At 44.5% G+C, this 16,984-nt stretch overlaps 1 protein-coding gene across 1 annotated transcript in view; it reads left to right on the forward strand.

Moving 5' to 3' along the window:
• The window catches only part of si:ch211-186j3.6 (neural-cadherin), a 1,133,875-nt gene that overhangs the window by 408,214 nt on the left and 708,677 nt on the right, over window positions 1-16,984 (forward strand). The window contains 1 exon segment of the mRNA XM_034183518.1: window positions 15,770-16,019. Within this exon segment, the coding sequence (XP_034039409.1) occupies window positions 15,770-16,019 (250 nt within the window).

The following is a 16,984-nucleotide window of genomic DNA, read 5'->3' on the forward strand; positions in this document are numbered from 1 at the left end:
GGTGTTAAATGCCATCTTCCATTCGTCTCCCTTCCGGATCCGAACCAGGTGATACACATTTCTAAGATCCAGCTTAGTAAAGATTTTGGCTCCATGCAGGGGGGTGAACACGGAATCCAACAATGGCAACGGGTATCGGTTGCGAACCGTAATCTCATTCAGCCCCCTGTAATCAATGCATGGACAGAGTCCGCCATCTTTCTTGCCTACAAAAAAGAAACCTGCCCCCATCGGGGAGGTGGAGTTCCGGATCAGCCCGGCAGCTAATGAGTCCCGGATGTAGGTCTCCATTGATTCGCGCTCAGGTCGTGAGAGGTTGTACAGCCTGCTGGACGGGAACTCAGCGCCTGGAACCAAATCAATGGCACAATCGTACGGACGGTGCGGGGGAGGGGTGAGTGCCAGATCCTTGCTGAAGACGTCAGCAAGATTGTGGTACTCAACCGGCACTGCCGTCAGATTGGGAGGGACTTTGACCTCCTCCTTAGCATGTAAACCGGGAGGAACCGAGGATCCTAAACACACCCGATGGCAGATTTCGCTCCACTGAACCACCACCCCAGACGGCCAATCAATCCGGGGATTGTGCTTCAACATCCATGGGAAGCCCAAAATCACGCGGGAGGTAGAAGGAGTTACAAAAAACTCAATCTCCTCCCGATGGTTTTCAGACACCTCCAGAGTTACTGGTTGTGTCTTGTGTGTGATTAAAGGGAGGAGGGTGCCATCTAGTGCCCGAACCTGCAATGGCGAAGGAAGCGCCACCAGAGGGAGCCCTACCTCCCTTGCCCATCTGCTGTCTAGCAAATTCCCTTCTGACCCCGTGTCCACCAGTGCTGGGGCTTGAAGGGTTAAATCCTCGCTCAGGATTGTAACTGGGAGTCGTGTGGCAATCTGTGTGTGTCTCACGTGAATGTTTTGACTCCCCCTTAGCCTAGTCTCTGAGGGCGGTTGTGGTTGTGGCCGTTTGGGGCAGTATTTCTGTGTGTGCTCTTTTGAGCTGCAGAGAAAACACTCCCCGCGGATCAGCCTCCTCATTTTGGCCCTGTGCGTTTCCCTAACAACGTCAGCAGGGGGAGCTGTTGCCCCACAGAGCGCTGCAGCTGTGGAGCGTGGGGAGGGCGGCCCCTTTTCGAAACCGGAAGGGAGAGGGGCGGCGCGTATCTAGCCACGTCCTTCGCCTCGCTCCCGACGGCGTTCCTCCAACCGATTGTCTAACCGTATAACGAGATCAATAAGCCCATCTAAATCCCGCTGTTCCTCCTTAGCAACCAGATGCTCCTTCAGGACTAACAACAGTCCGTTTATGAAGGCGGCGCGGAGCGCAACGTCATTCCAGCCGGACCTCGCAGCTGCGATGCGGAAGTCGACTGCATATTCGGCTGCACATCGGCGCCCCTGTCGCATTGACAGCAGCATTGTTGAAGCGGTCTCTCCTCTGTTAGGGTGATCAAACACTGTTCTGAACTCCCCCACAAACCCAGTGTATGCTGATAAAAACCATGAGTTCTGTTCCCAGAGCGCCGTAGCCCAAGCGCGTGCCTTACCCCGAAGCAGAGCAATCACATAAGCTATTTTACTAGCATCTGACGCGTACATGACGGGACGTTGTGCGAAGACGAGCGAACACTGCATGAGAAAGTCCGCGCACGTCTCCACACAACCTCCATACGGCTCAGGAGGGCTTATGTATGCTTCAGGGGATGGTGGGAGGGGTTGTTGAACCACCACTGGAACGTTCATATCCTGCACAGGGTCGGCAGGAGGAGGAGCTGCAGCAGCGCCCTGAGCGCTCGCCGCCATCTGCACGGAGAGAGCCTCCACCCTGCGGTTCAGATCCAACCGAGCCGTAAAGGCGGTGAGAATGTGCTGCAGCTCACCAATCATGCCTCCTGCAGATGCCTGCGCTCCCTCCTCTCCCATTGGTCATTCAACAGCCGGGTGACGCCCCTCGGAGTCCATGACGCTGGCCGAGATATTGACAGGGGGCGCAAATGAACGGTCAATGGATGAGCCAAAAAGTAACAATTTAATGTTGTGAAATGTGCACAACGAAATACAGACAATCTCAGAATATAATTACAGTCAAATCACAAAGGTGACGTGTGGTCAGGCTCGAGGATAGAAGACGTCTGTTCTGAGAAGAGCCGGAACCACACGATTTCCGCCACCACCGAACCTGGTGAATACTGGAGCCGCCAAGTCCCGAATTCCCAGGTGATCACCGTCCCCGACTGTCGAATCTGGTACTGCTGGCAAGAACAAAGACAGTCAAGTGTAGGTGTGTGCACACCCAGTAACAATAACGGTGGGAATGCCACCTCCACCTCTCACTCTATAACTTGCAGAGTACTGTAGATTCCTCAGGGGAAAAAGTGCCTTCTAGCGCTCTCTCAGCTTCCACTGACAATGGTACCGGTACTCCTGCAAACACTCACAATATACAAACAATGTTGTAACACAAAAACGGCTGAGGATATTACCTCCAATGAAGTATGATATCTCGGCGATGAGGTGGAGATGACGTCTGGGTTTTATGGAGTGAGATGATGAAGAATGATTGACAGCTGTCAGGAAGTAATGAGTAACAGCTGTCACTCCCGGCTGTGTCCGTGGCGGCAGCGCCCTCTCGTGCCTGAAGCCCGCACTTCAGGCAGGGCGCCCTCTGGTGGTGGGCCAGCAGTACCTCCTCTTCTGGCGGCCCACACAACACACTAAATTTGAAGAAGTCCGTTATTCGAATTGAGGCAAGTGGGTGAAGGTCTCGCAGCAACTCTGAGTTGCGCCACCATCAGCTTGGGGGTGGGGGACTCTAAAGCAGGGCATCTTGTGTAACACCAGGCATCTCTTACATAACAGTCTGTTGACCGCAGCAACAGGCTCCTTTCCCTGCGCTGCAGAACAGAACGTTATAAGAGGTCTTTTGTCCTCTCTGCTATAAGACTTTATAACAGCTTGGTCTGAACATTTGCATTTTATTTGCTAGTGATTTGTAAATAAACTATGTATTTTTATGTGTTTATGTGTGGATGTGTTGCTGCTGGACAGCTGAATTTTTCCTTCGGGGGACCAATAAAGTATCTAAATCTCTCTCTCTCTCTCTCTGAAAAAAATTGTCGTATTTTGCATTTCATAATGCGCCACACATTTCCACAGGTCTGGACTACAGGCAGGCCAGTCTAGTACCTGCACTCTTTTACTACGAAGCCACGCTGTTGTAACACGTGCAGAATGTGGCTTGGCATTGTCTTGGTGAAATAAGCAGGAGCGTCCCTGAAAGATGTTGCTTGGATGGCAGCATGTGTTGGTCCAAAACCTGGATGTACCTTTCAGCATTGATGGTGCCATCACAGATGTGTAAGTTCCCTATGCCATGGGCACTAACACACCCCCATACCATCACATATGCTGGCTTTTGAACTTTGCGCTGGTAACAATCTGGATGATCTTTTTCCTGTTTTGTCCGGAGGACATGACGTCCATGGTTCCCAAAAACAGTTTGAAATGTGGACTCATCAGACCACAGCACACTTTTCCACTTTGTGTCTGTCCTTTTCAAATGAGCTTGGGCCCAGAGAAGGTGGTGGCGTTTCTGGATGCTGTTGATTTATGGCTTTCACTTTGCATGGTTGCGTTTTAGCTTGCACTTGTAGATGTAGCGATGAACTGTGTTAACTGACAATGGTTTTCTGAAGTTTTCCTGAGCCCATGCGGTAAGATCCTTTACACAATGATGCCAGTTTTTAATGCAGTGCCGCCTGAGGGATCGAAAGTCACGGGCATTCAATGTTGGTTTTTGGACTTGCCGCTTACGTGTAAGAAGTTCTCCAGATTCTCTGAATCTTTTAATTATATTATGGACTGTAGATGATGGAATTGCTAAATTCCTTGCAATTGAACGTTGAGAAACATTGTTCTTAAACTGTTGGACTATTTTTTTCATACAGTTGGTCACAAAGTGGTGATCCTCACCCCATCTTTGCTTGTGAACGGCTGAGCCTTTTGGGGATGCTCCTTTTATACCCAATCATGACACTCACCTGTTTCCAATTAACCTGTTCACCTGTGGAATGTTCTAAACAGGTGTTCTTGAGCATTCAACTTTCCCAGTCTTTTGTTGCCCCATCCCAGCTTTTTTGAAATGTGTTGCAGGCATCCATTTCAAAATGAGCAAATATTTGCACAAAAACAATAAAGTTTGTCAAATATATTGTATTTGTTGTGCATTCAATTGAATATAGGTTGAAGAGGATTTGCATACCATATATATATATATATATATATACACTCAACAAAAATATAAACGCAACACTTTTGGTTTTGCTCCCATTTTGTATGAGATGAACTCAAAGATCTAAAACATTTTCCACATACACAATATCACCATTTCCCTCAAATATTGTTCACAAACCAGTCTAAATCTTTGATAGTGAGCACTTCTCCTTTGCTGAGATAATCCATCCCACCTCACAGGTGTGCCATACCAAGATGCTGATTAGACACCATGATTAGTGCACAGGTGTGCCTTAGACCACAATAAAAGGCCACTCTGAAAGGTGCAGTTTTGTTTTATTGTGGGGGTATACCAGTCAGTATCTGGTGTGACCACCATTTGCCTCATGCAGTGCAACACATCTCCTTCGCATAGAGTTGATCAGGTTGTCAATTGTGGCCTGTAGAACGTTGGTCCACTCCTCTTTAATGGCTGTGCAAAGTTGCTGGATATTGGCAGGAACTGGTACACGCTGTCGTATACGCCGGTCCAGAGCATCCCAAACATGCTCAATGGGTGACATGTCCGGTGAGTATGCCGGCCATGCAAGAACTGCGACATTTTCAGCTTCCAAGAATTGTGTACAGATCCTTGCAACATGGGGCCGTGCATTATCCTGCTGCAACATGAGGTGATGTTCTTGGATGTATGGCACAACAATGGGCCTCAGGATCTCGTCACGGTATCTCTGTGCCATCATGCCATCAATAAAATGCACCTGTGTTCTTCGTCCATAACAGATGCCTGCCCATACCATAACCCCACCGCCACCATGGGCCACTCGATCCACAACATTGACATCAGAAGTCCGCTCACCCACATGACGCCACACACGCTGTCTGCCATCTGCCCTGGACAGTGTGAACCGGGATTCATCCATGAAGAAAACACCTCTCCAACGTGCCAAACGCCAGTGAATGTGAGCATTTGCCCACTCAAGTCGGTTACGACGACGAACTGGAGTCAGGTCGAGACCCCGATGAGGAAGACGAGTATGCAGATGAGCTTCCCTGAGATGTTTCTGACAGTTTGTGCAGAAATTCTTTGGTTATGAAAACCGATTGTTTCAGCAGCTGTCCGAGTGGATGGTCTCATACGATCTTGGAGGTGAACATGCTGGATGTGGAGGTCCTGGGCTGGTGTGGTTACACGTGGTCTGCGGTTGTGAGGCTGGTTGGATGTACTGCTAAATTCTCTGAAACGCCTTTGGAGACGGCTTATGGTAGAGAAATGAACATTCAATACACGAGCAACAGCTCTGGTTGACATTCCTGATGTCAGCATGCCAATTGCATGCTCCCTCAAATATTGCGACATCTGTGGCATTGTGCTGTGTGATAAAACTGCACCTTTCAGAGTGGCCTTTTATTGTGGGCAGTCTAAGGCACACCTGTGCACTAATCATGGTGTCTAATCAGCATCTTGATATGGCACACCTGTGAGGTGGGATGGATTATCTCAGCAAAGGAGAAGTGCTCACTATCACAGATTTCGACTGGTTTGTGAACAATATTTGAGGGAAATGGTGATGTGTATGTGGAAAAAGTGTTAGATCTTTGAGTTCATCTCATACAAAATGGGAGCAAAACCAAAAGTGTTGTGTTTATATTTTTGTTGAGTGTATATATATATGAAGAGTTCAATTGGAGAAAAATACAGTTGAAAATGGAGGTTTAAAGGCAACCATATTTGGAAATGCAGAGCTTCATCAATAAAATGAAAACAGTTTGTTCTAATTCTTTCATATTTTGCACACTGATGGTCCCCTTGACAGCCAAATACACGATGGCCTCAACTAAAAATTCATGGTTTTGGAGATACTGGGGTTTGTTTTTGAACCCTTTATATATATATATATATATATATATATATATATATATATATATATATATATATATATATATATATATATATACGAGGTCTATTAGATAATAAACCGACCCTTTTATTTTTTTTTTAAACTATATGGATTTGAATGACGTGCGATTACACCAATCATGCTTGAACCCTTGTGCGCATGCGTGAGTTTTTTCACGCGTGTCGGTGACGTCATTTCCCTGTGGGCAGGCCTTGAGTGAGATGTGGTCCCGCCCTCTCGGCTGAATTCCTTTCTTTCACACGCTGCTCGAGACGGCGCGCGTTGCTTTATCAAAATTTTTTCTGGACCTGTGAGGAATATCCGAGTGGACACTATTCGAGAAATTAAGCTGGTTTTTGGTGAAAAGTTTAACGGCTGATGAGAGATTATGGGGTGTTTCTGTCGGTGTAAGGACTTCCCACGGAGCGGGACGTCGTGCAGCGCTTCCAGGCGCAGTCGTCGGCCTGTTTCGAGCTGAAAACATCCTAATTTAAGGCTTAATTCACCCAGGATGTCATGAGAGAACAGAGAAGATTCAGAAGAGGCCGGCATGAGGACTTTATGCGGACATTCCACTGTTTAAGGACATTTTTTAATGAAAGACGTGCGCGCAAATTCGCTGAGTCATTTCCGTGACGACTCGGCGAATCTGTGTGCGCTGCGACAGGAAAAACACCTCCGTGTTGAAAACCATTTGTAAAATTCAGGCGGCTTTTGATGGCTTTCAACAAGTGAGTAACTGAGAAATTGTTTACCAGCTTGGGCATGTTCCAACTTGCCCGTTAAGGTTTCCAACGGAGGTGTTTTTCCTGTCGCGACCCCCCGCGGTCGGGTCCGGCCCAGCATGCGACTCTGCCCGCACGTTCTTTCATTACAAAATGTCCGTTAACAATGTAATGTCCGAATAAACTCCTCATGCCGACTTCTTCTGAAAGTTCTCTGTTCTCTGACGACTTACTGGGTCAACAGAGCCTGAAATGTGGAAGTTTTCAACTTGAAACGGCGAGACGCTGCCGCCTCGAAGTGCAGATCGCCGTCAGGCGCCGTGGGCCGTCCTTAAAGCGACAGTTACAGACCAAAATCTCTCATCAGCCGTTAAAATTTTTACCGAAAACCAGCTGAATTTATCGAATGGTGTCCACTCAGTTGTGCCTTACAGTTTTGAAAGAATTTTGATCAAACAAAGCAGCAGTCTCTGAGCCATTCCTAAACAATGAAAAAAATCGACGAGAGGGTGGGCGACTCCTCACTCAAAGACTGCCCACAGGCGAATGACGTAACCGACAGGCGTGAAAAAACTCTCACATGACCACGAGGGTTCAAGCATGTCTGATGTAATCACACGTGATTCAAATCCATATGGTTTTTGAAAAAAATAATAAGGTCGGATACTTTTCTAATAGACCTCGTATATATATGTATATATATATATATATATATATATATATATATATATATGTATATATATCAATCAATCAATCAATTTTTTTTTTATATAGCGCCAAATCACAACAAACAGTTGCCCCAAGGCGCTTTATATTGTAAGGCAAGGCCATACAATAATGATGTAAAACCCCAACGGTCAAAACGACCCCCTGTGAGCAAGCACTTGGCTACAGTGGGAAGGAAAAACTCCCTTTTAACAGGAAGAAACCTCCAGCAGAACCAGGCTCAGGGAGGGGCAGTCTTCTGCTGGGACTGGTTGGGGCTGAGGGAGAGAACCAGGAAAAAGACATGCTGTGGAGGGGAGCAGAGATCGATCACTAATGATTAAATGCAGAGTGGTGCATACAGAGCAAAAAGAGAAAGAAACAGTGCATCATGGGAACCCCCCAGCAGTCTACGTCTATAGCAGCATAACTAAGGGATGGTTCAGGGTCACCTGATCCAGCCCTAACTATACGCTTTAGCAAAAAGGAAAGTTTTAAGCCTAATCTTAAAAGTAGAGAGGGTGTCTGTCTCCCTGATCTGAATTGGGAGCTGGTTCCACAGGAGAGGAGCCTGAAAGCTGAAGGCTCTGCCTCCCATTCTACTCTTACAAACCCTAGGAACTACAAGTAAGCCTGCAGTCTGAGAGCGAAGCGCTCTATTGGGGTGATATGGTACTACGAGGTCCCTAAGATAAGATGGGACCTGATTATTCAAAACCTTATAAGTAAGAAGAAGAATTTTAAATTCTATTCTAGAATTAACAGGAAGCCAATGAAGAGAGGCCAATATGGGTGAGATATGCTCTCTCCTTCTATATATATATGTATATATATATATATATATATATATATATATATATATATATATATATATATATATATATATGTATATATATATGTATATATATATGTATATATATATGTATATGTATATATATATATATATATATATATATATATATATATATATATATATATATATATATATATATATATATGTATGTATATATATATATATATATGCGAGGTCTATTAGAAAAGTATCCAACCTTATTTTAAAAAAAAAAAACATATGGATTTGAATCACGTGTGCTTGCGTGAGCCAACCTTGAACCTTCATGCGCATGCGTGATTTTTTTCACGCCTGTTGGTTGCGTCATTCGCCTGTGAGCAGGCTTTGAGTGAGGAGTGGTCCACCCCCTCGGCAGATTTTCATTGTCAGGGAAATGGCTAACTGCTGCTTTGCTTGATCAAATTTGTTTTTAGAAACTGTTAGGCACATCCATGTGGACACCATTCGAAAAATTCAGGTGGTTTTTGGTGAAAATTTTATGGGCTTCAAAGACATTAAGGGATGTTACTGTCGCTTTAAGGACGCCCTCAGCAGTTGTGGGGTGCGCCGCGCTCCAGCTGCTTTCGACAGGCTGAACGACCATTTCATTTCTAAACGGATCGCTCTGTGGATCCATGACCATCGTGTGCACTTTCTCTGGTTATCACAAGAGCTGGACATCACCCATTTTCCTGCAGATTTCACTTTTAACAAGAGATTTTGTCGTGGAAAGCCGAGCAGACACTTCACGCGTCATGATGGATTCACTGCTGAACTGACACAAAACCACCTCCGTTTTGGTCAATTTGCTAAAAAAGTGCTAATGTCCACGTCTTTTCACAATTCCTGTGCTAGTCCAGACGACGTCCCGGATAAAACACAGCGTCTAGTTTGGAAATGAATGGCACATTCCACTGTTACGAGGAGTTTTTGTCATGGAAAGGAGCGGACGCTTCGCGCGTCACGACGGCAAGCGAGACAAAGAACACCTCCGTTTCGGAGTGCCAGAAGGACAAGCTGGGACATGTCCACCTCTGATACTCACTCGACTGGTAAGCACTGAAAGGCATGTCCCAGCTTGTCCTTCTGGCACTCTGAAATGGAGGTGTTCTTTGTCTCTCTTGCCGTCGTGACGCGCAAAGCGTCCGCTCCTTTCCATAACAAAAACTCCTCGTAACAGTGGAATGTGCCGTTCATTTCCAAACTGGACGCTGTGTTTTATCCGGGACGTCATCTGGACTAGCACAGGAATTGTGAAAAGACATGGACATCAGCACGTTTTCGGCAAATTGAGACAGACGTGCAGAGGAATTCCGCGCGTCGTGGCACAGCAACGCCATGATGAAGCGTTACAGAACATATTCTGGCATGTCCAGGCACATCCACAATTTCTTGGATAATCACTCGACTGAAAAACCACCGACAGCTGTCTGAACGCCATCTCAAAGCCGTCCTGTGAGACCAAAACGGAGGTGGTTTCGTGTCGGTCCGCTCGGCTTTCCACGACAAAATCTCTTGTTAAATGTGAAATCTGCAGGAAAATGGGTGATGTCCAGCTCTTGTGATAGTGAAAGTGCACACAATGGTCACGGATCCACAGAGCGATCCGTTTAGAAATGAAATGGTCGTTCAGCCTGTCGAAGGCAGCTGGAGCGCGGTGCGCCCCACAGCTGCTGAGGGCGTCCTTAAAGCGACAGTAACATCTCTTAATGTCTTTGAAGCCCATAAAATTTTCACCAAAACCACCTGAATTTCTCAAATGGTGTCCACATGGATGTGCCTCACAGTTTCTAAAAAAAATTTGATCAAGCAAAGCAGCAGTCTCTCAGCCATTTCCCTGACAATGAAAATCCGCCAAGGGGGTGGACCACTCCTCACTCAAAGCCTGCTCATAGGCGAATGACGCAACCGACAGGCGTGAAAAAAATCACGCATGCGCATGAAGGTTCAAGGTTGGCTCACGCAAGCACACGTGATTCAAATCCATATGTTTTTTTTTTTTTTTTTAAATAAGGTCGGATACTTTTCTAATAGACCTCGTGTATATATATATATATATATATATATATATATATATATATATATATATATATATATATATATATATATATATATATATATACACAGTGAGGAAAATAAGTATTTCAACACCCTGTGATTTTGCAAGTTCCCCCACTTAGAAATCATGGAGCGGTTTGAAATTTTCATCTTAGGTGCATGTCAGACATAATCTAAAAAGAAAAAACATCCAGAAATCACAATGTGTGATTTTTTTTTATAATTTATTTGTATTTTACTGCTGTAAATTATTATTTGAACACCCATGAAAACCAATGTTAATATTTGGTACAGTAGCCTTTGTTTGCAATTACAGAGGTCAGTTGTTTCCTGTAGTTTTTCACCAGGTTTGCACACACTGCAGCAGGCATTTTGGTCCACTTCTCCATACATATCTTCTCTAGATCTTTCAGGTTTGGAATTTCGTCTCCTTCCAAAGATATTCTATTGCGTTCAGGTCTGGAGACTGGCCAGACCACTCCAGGACCTTGAAATGCTTCTTACGGAGCCCCTCCTTAGTTGCCCTGGCTGTGTGTTTGGGGTCACTGTCATGCTGGAAGACCCAGCCATGGCCCATCTTCAATGCTCTTACTGAGGGAAGGAGGTTGTTTGCCAAAATCTCGCAATACATGACCCCATCCATCCTCCCTTCAATACGGTGCAGTCGTCCTGTCCCCTTTGCAGAAGAGCACCCGCAGAGTATGATCTTTCCACCCCCATGTTTCACAGTTGGGATGGTTTTCTTGGGGTTGTTCTCATCCTCTAAACATGGTACGTGGAGTTGATTCCATAAAGCTCTATTCTGGTCTCATCTGACCACATGACCTTCTACCATGCCTCCTCTGGATCATCCAGATGGTCAATGGTGAAGTTCAAACGGGCCTGGACATGTACTGGCTTGAGCAGGGGGACCTTTGCTCTTGGCTATGGTGGACAGGTTGGAGTGTGTTTGATTGAGTGTGTGAACAGGTGCCTTTTATACAGGTAACAAGTTCAAACAGGTGCAATAAATACAGGTAAAGAGTGCAGAATGAGAGGGTTTCTTAAAGAAATATATACATATATATATAAATATATATATATATACAGGTCTGTGTGAGCCAGAATTCTTGCTGGTTGGTACGTGTTCAAATACTTATTTGCAGCAGTAACATACAAATAAATTAATAAAAATTGATTTTTTTTTTTTTTTTTAGGTTATGTCTCTCACAGTGGACATGCACCTAAGATGAAAATTTCAGACCCCTCCATGATTTCTAAGTGGGAGAACTTGCAAAACTGCATGGTGTTCAAATACTTCTTTTCCTCACTGTATATAATATGTCAGAGTAGAGTCCGTGATTTGGTAGAATCGGAGATTCTACTTGTAGAGACTCCAGTCGGAAGTGTGTATGTATATATATACGAAGTCTATTAGAAAACTAACCGGCAGTTTTCTAAAAAAAAAACTATATGGATTTGAATCATGTGCGATTACACCAGACATGCTTGAACAGTCGTGCGCATGCGTGAGTTTTTTCACACGTGTTGGTGACGTCATTCGCCTGTGGGCAGGCTTTGAGTGAGCACTGGTCCAGCTCTCTCGGCTGAAATCCTTTGTCTGAGACGCTGCTGGAGACGGCGCGCGTTGCTTTATCAAAATTTTTTCAGGACCTGTGAGGGATATCCGAGTGGACACTATTCGAGAAATTCAGCTGGTTCTCAGTGAAACGTTTAACGGCTGATGAGAGATTGTGGAGTTTCTTTCGCTTTAAGGACAGCTCACAAAGCGGATCGGCGTGGCGCGGTGGAGGTGGCGTCCGTCTGGCTGTTTCAAGCTGAAAACTTCCACATTTCAGGCTATGTTCACCCAGGTCATCGTCAGAGAACAGAGAAGTTTCAGAAGAAGTCGGCATGAGGAGTTTATGCGGACATCCCACTGTTAAAGGAGATTTTGTAATGAAAGAACGTGCGGGCAAATTCGCCGAGTCGATTCCGTGACGACGACGCAAATCCGTCTGCGCCGCGACAGGAAAAACACCTACGTGTTGAAAGCCCTTTGTAAAATTCAGGCGGCTTTTGATGGCTTTCAATCAAAGGCGCCATGGGCCATCCTTAAAGCGACACTTACAGACCAAAATCTCTCATCAGCCGTTAAAATCTTTACCGAAAACCAGCTGAATTTATTGAATGGTGTCCACACAGTTGTGCCTTACAGTTTTTGAAAAAATTTTGATCAAACAAAGCAGCAGTCTCTGAGCCATTCCTAAACAATGAAAAAAACGATGAGAGGGTGAGCCACTCCTCACTCAAAGACTGCCCACAGGCGAATGACGTAACCGACAGGCGTGAAAAAACTCTTGCATGCCCACGATGGTTCAAGCATGTCTGATGTAATCACACGTGATTCAAATCCATATGGTTTTTGAAAAAAATAATAAGGTCGGATACTTTTCTAACATTATATTTTTAGATAACTTTAAAAACCATTATCGCACTAATTATCTTGTGATAATTTTTGGTCCGATAATTTTAGAGCAATAACGTGGTAAATAAAGCTGAACAGCTACAAATATTTATAAAACTTAAGTTGAGCACGTACCTGTTAATTGTTTCATAGCTGATGTGTAGCTCTACCCTCTGCAAAACAGAGTACAGCTGCTTTAAGAAGAAACCACTCTATCCTTTGCAGTCAAAGGAGAACTGGTATGACTCAACCAATCAGTGTTTAGCAGAAGAGGCACATTTTACCCAGAATCCTTTGCGATCTGTCTGTGTTTGTTACAAAACCTCAGAATTAGTGCATTATTCAACATTAAAAGATATATGTTATAGTTTAACTTTGTACAAATGACAGAATTGACATTAATGGAGTTATTCTATCAGTAATCACACCAAACCAGAAGTCAGCATGGCTTTATTTTCCAAGACCTCCTCCTGACCGGAGTATTGTGATTGGATAGAGAACTGGGTTTTGTGGCTGTCCTCAGCCTGCTTCTGTGCTGGAAGCCATGTCGTAAACAAGAGTTTCCAGCAGGGGGCAAGATGTTCAAAGACATAACTGTGTGCTCATTGTTTGGGTCTGTTGTTGCTTTTGATGCAACCAGAAGCGATCGTGCTGTTAAAACTCAAATTCAGCTTGTTAGTAGTTGCAAATGTACCAGAAACATTACTGGAATTTATCGGTTATCTGTAAATTCTGATACATTTTTGGTTGATTTATCGTTTTATCTTTATCAAAGATAACTTTTCAGTTATCTGATTATCTGTTATAGAAGTTAATTTTTTGGTTATCTGTGCTCACCACTGTGTGTATATATATATATATATATATATATATATATATATATATATATATATATACATCCATTTTCTTCTGCTTTATCCGGAGTCGGGTCGCGGGGGCAGCAGCTCAAGCAAAGCCGCCCAGACCTCCCGATCCACACACACCTCCCCCAGCTCCTCCGGGGGAACCCCAAGGTGTTCCCAAGCCAGCCGAGAGATGTAGTCCATCCAGCGTGTCCTGGGTCTTCCCTGGGGCCTCCTCCCAGTGGGACGTGCCCGGAACACCTCTCCAGCGAGGCGTCCAGGGGGCATCCGGAAAAGATGCCCGAGCCACCTCAACTGACTCCTTTCGACGTGGAGGAGCAGCAGCTCGACTTTGAGCTCCTCCCGAGTGACTGAGCTCCTCACCCTATCTCTAAGAGAGCGCCCAGCCACCCTGCGGAGGAAACTCATCTCGGCCGCTTGTACTCATGATCTCGTTCTTTCGGTCATGAGCCAAATCTCATGACCATAGGTGAGGATCGGAACGTAGATCGATCGGTAAATCGAGAGCTTTATATATATATATATATATATATATATATATATATATATATATATATATATATATATATATATATATACGAGGTGTATTAGATAAGAAACCGACACTTTTTTTTTTTTAAACTATATGGATTTGAATGACGTGCAATTACACCAATCATGCTTGAACCCTCGTGTGCATGCATGAGTTTTTTCACGCGTGTCGGTGACGTCATTTCCCTGTGGGCAGGCCTTGAGTGAGATGTGGTCCAGCCCTCTCGGCTGAATTCCTTTGTTTCACACGCTGCTCGAGACGGCGCGCGTTGCTGCATCAAAATTTTTCCTGGACCTGTGAGGAATATCCGAGTGGACACTATTCGAGAAATTTAGCTGGTTGTCGGTGAAAAGTTTAACGACTGATGAGAGCTTATGGGGTGTTTCTGTCGCTGTAAGGACTTCCCACGGAGCGGGACGTTGCGCAGCGCTTCCAGGCGCCGTCGTCGGCCTGTATCGAGCTGAAAACATCCTAATTTAAGGCTTAATTCACTCAGGACGTCGTGAGAGAACAGAGAAGATTCAGAAGAGGCCGGCATGAGGACTTATGCGAACATTCCACTGTTTAAGGACATTTTTTAATGAAAGACATGCGCGCAAATTCACCGAGTCATTTCTGTGACGACTCGGCGAATTTGTGTGCGCCGCGACAGGAAAAACACCTCCGTGTTGAAAACCATTTGTAAAATTCAGGCGGCTTTTGATGTCTTTCAACAAGTGAGTAACTGAGAAATTGTTTAACAGCTTGGGCATGTTCCAACGTGTCCGTTAAGGTTTCCAACGGAGGTGTTTTTCCTGTCGCGACCCCTTGCGGTCGGGTCCGGCCCGACATGCGACTCTGCCCGCATGTTCTTTCATTACAAAATGTCCGTTAACAATGGAATGTCTGAATAAACTCCTCATGCCGACTTCTTCTGAAAGTTCTCTGACTACTTCCTGGGTCAAGAGATCCTGAAATGTGGAAGTTTTCAACTTGAAATGGCGAGATGCTGCCGCCTCGAAGCGCAGATCGCTGTCAGGCGCCGTGGGCCGTCCTTAAAGCGACACTACCAGACCAAAATCTCTCATCAGCCGTTAAAATTTTTACCGAAAACCAGCTGAATTTATCGAATGGTGTCCACTCAGTTGTGCCTTACAGCTTTTGAAAAATTTTTTATCAAACAAAGCAGCAGTCTCTGAGCCATTTCTAAACAATGAAAAATCGACGAGAGGGTGGGCGACTCCTCACTCAAAGACTGCCCACAGGCGAATGACGTAACCGACAGGCATGAAAAAACTCTTGCATGCCCACGAGGGTTCAAGCATGTCTGATGTAATCACACGTGATTCAAATCCATATGGTTTTTGAAAAAAAAAATAAGGTTGGATACTTTTCTAATAGACCTCGTATATACTACATTAAAGGTTTGGACTGATTTTGCCACCATTTTTATTGCTTCTAACAATTTTCTCATTTGCTCTCTTTGTTGTGTTTTTAGTGTCAGCCAGTGACTGTGACTCGGGCGAGAATGCAGAGTTGACTTATTACACCTTGAGTTCAGACTTCACCATTTCCCCTCATGGGACCATCTTCCCTGCTGGTCCTCTGGATTATGAGAGGCCAAACCACCTCTACGAATTTGTGGTGATGGCCGTTGACAAGGGGGAGGTCCCTCGCACTGGTACCACCACCATACGGATTCGCATGACAAATGTCAATGATGAAGCACCTGAGTTCTCCCAGCACATGTAAGTAATAAACGTCCCATCGTTTTGGTACTAAAAAATTTAATGTACTGGTGTGTTTATGTGCTGCAAACAAAGCTGAGGTTTGCTGTTACAGTTTTATGTTGAGACCAGAGCATAACAGTTGCCGCTGCTGTGTTTTATTTGGTCATTTGGCCATTTTTCTTGTGGTTATGGGGCTGGATCACATGATTCAACTGTGTTATTCTGATGGGAAACACCATTCTCACTGGAGAACCTCAAGCTCCAGTTCTTCAGAAGTCCACGATTTAGTTTGGTGTTTTGAGTTTTAGTTTTCTGTGGTGATGGCATCCTTTGACTCTCTGTCTGCATTCTGGTGTGAATTATTATTATTATTATTATTATTATTATTATTATTATTAGTGTTGTTTGGTAGAAAATGATGGATTTCTTTCATAACTTGTCATTGATTTTAATTGGTTGATTTTTTTTTTTTTTTTGGTGTGTTTTTCATATGGAGATGCAAAGGAAGGGCAGAATTATTCAGGAACATTCTGAACACTGATGCAAGTATTGTGAAAGTTGAAAATGGGTATAAAGCTGGAAAAAAGGCATTCTGGGCTTCAAGCTCCACCAGTGCACCAATGAGCTGGTCCATCAGGAAAAGCATCTTGCATGAAATTTGTGCCAAATCAACATGTGGATCCATTATGGATCTGCCGTGACAGCATCAAGGAAACAAGTGCAGAGGAAATTAATTTTGAGGTAAAAAAAAAAAAAAAATGGAATGAAATCTTTGACAAATGTTGGGTACTGATTCATTTGCCAAATATTGTAACTCTCAGACCAGTTTTGTTTTTGGCTGATGCAGAGAAACTGATTTGTCCCTTTGTGTCGTTCAGAACTGATTTTTGGAGTGCTTTGTTTTTGGCTTTGTCAGAAAAAAGGCATTAAAATCTTCAAGATTTTTCCTGAATTCCAGATGTTTTATGATGATCTGGATGAAG

This window comes from Thalassophryne amazonica, chromosome 2 (assembly GCF_902500255.1).
Source record: "Thalassophryne amazonica chromosome 2, fThaAma1.1, whole genome shotgun sequence".
Lineage (NCBI taxonomy): Eukaryota > Metazoa > Chordata > Actinopteri > Batrachoidiformes > Batrachoididae > Thalassophryne > Thalassophryne amazonica.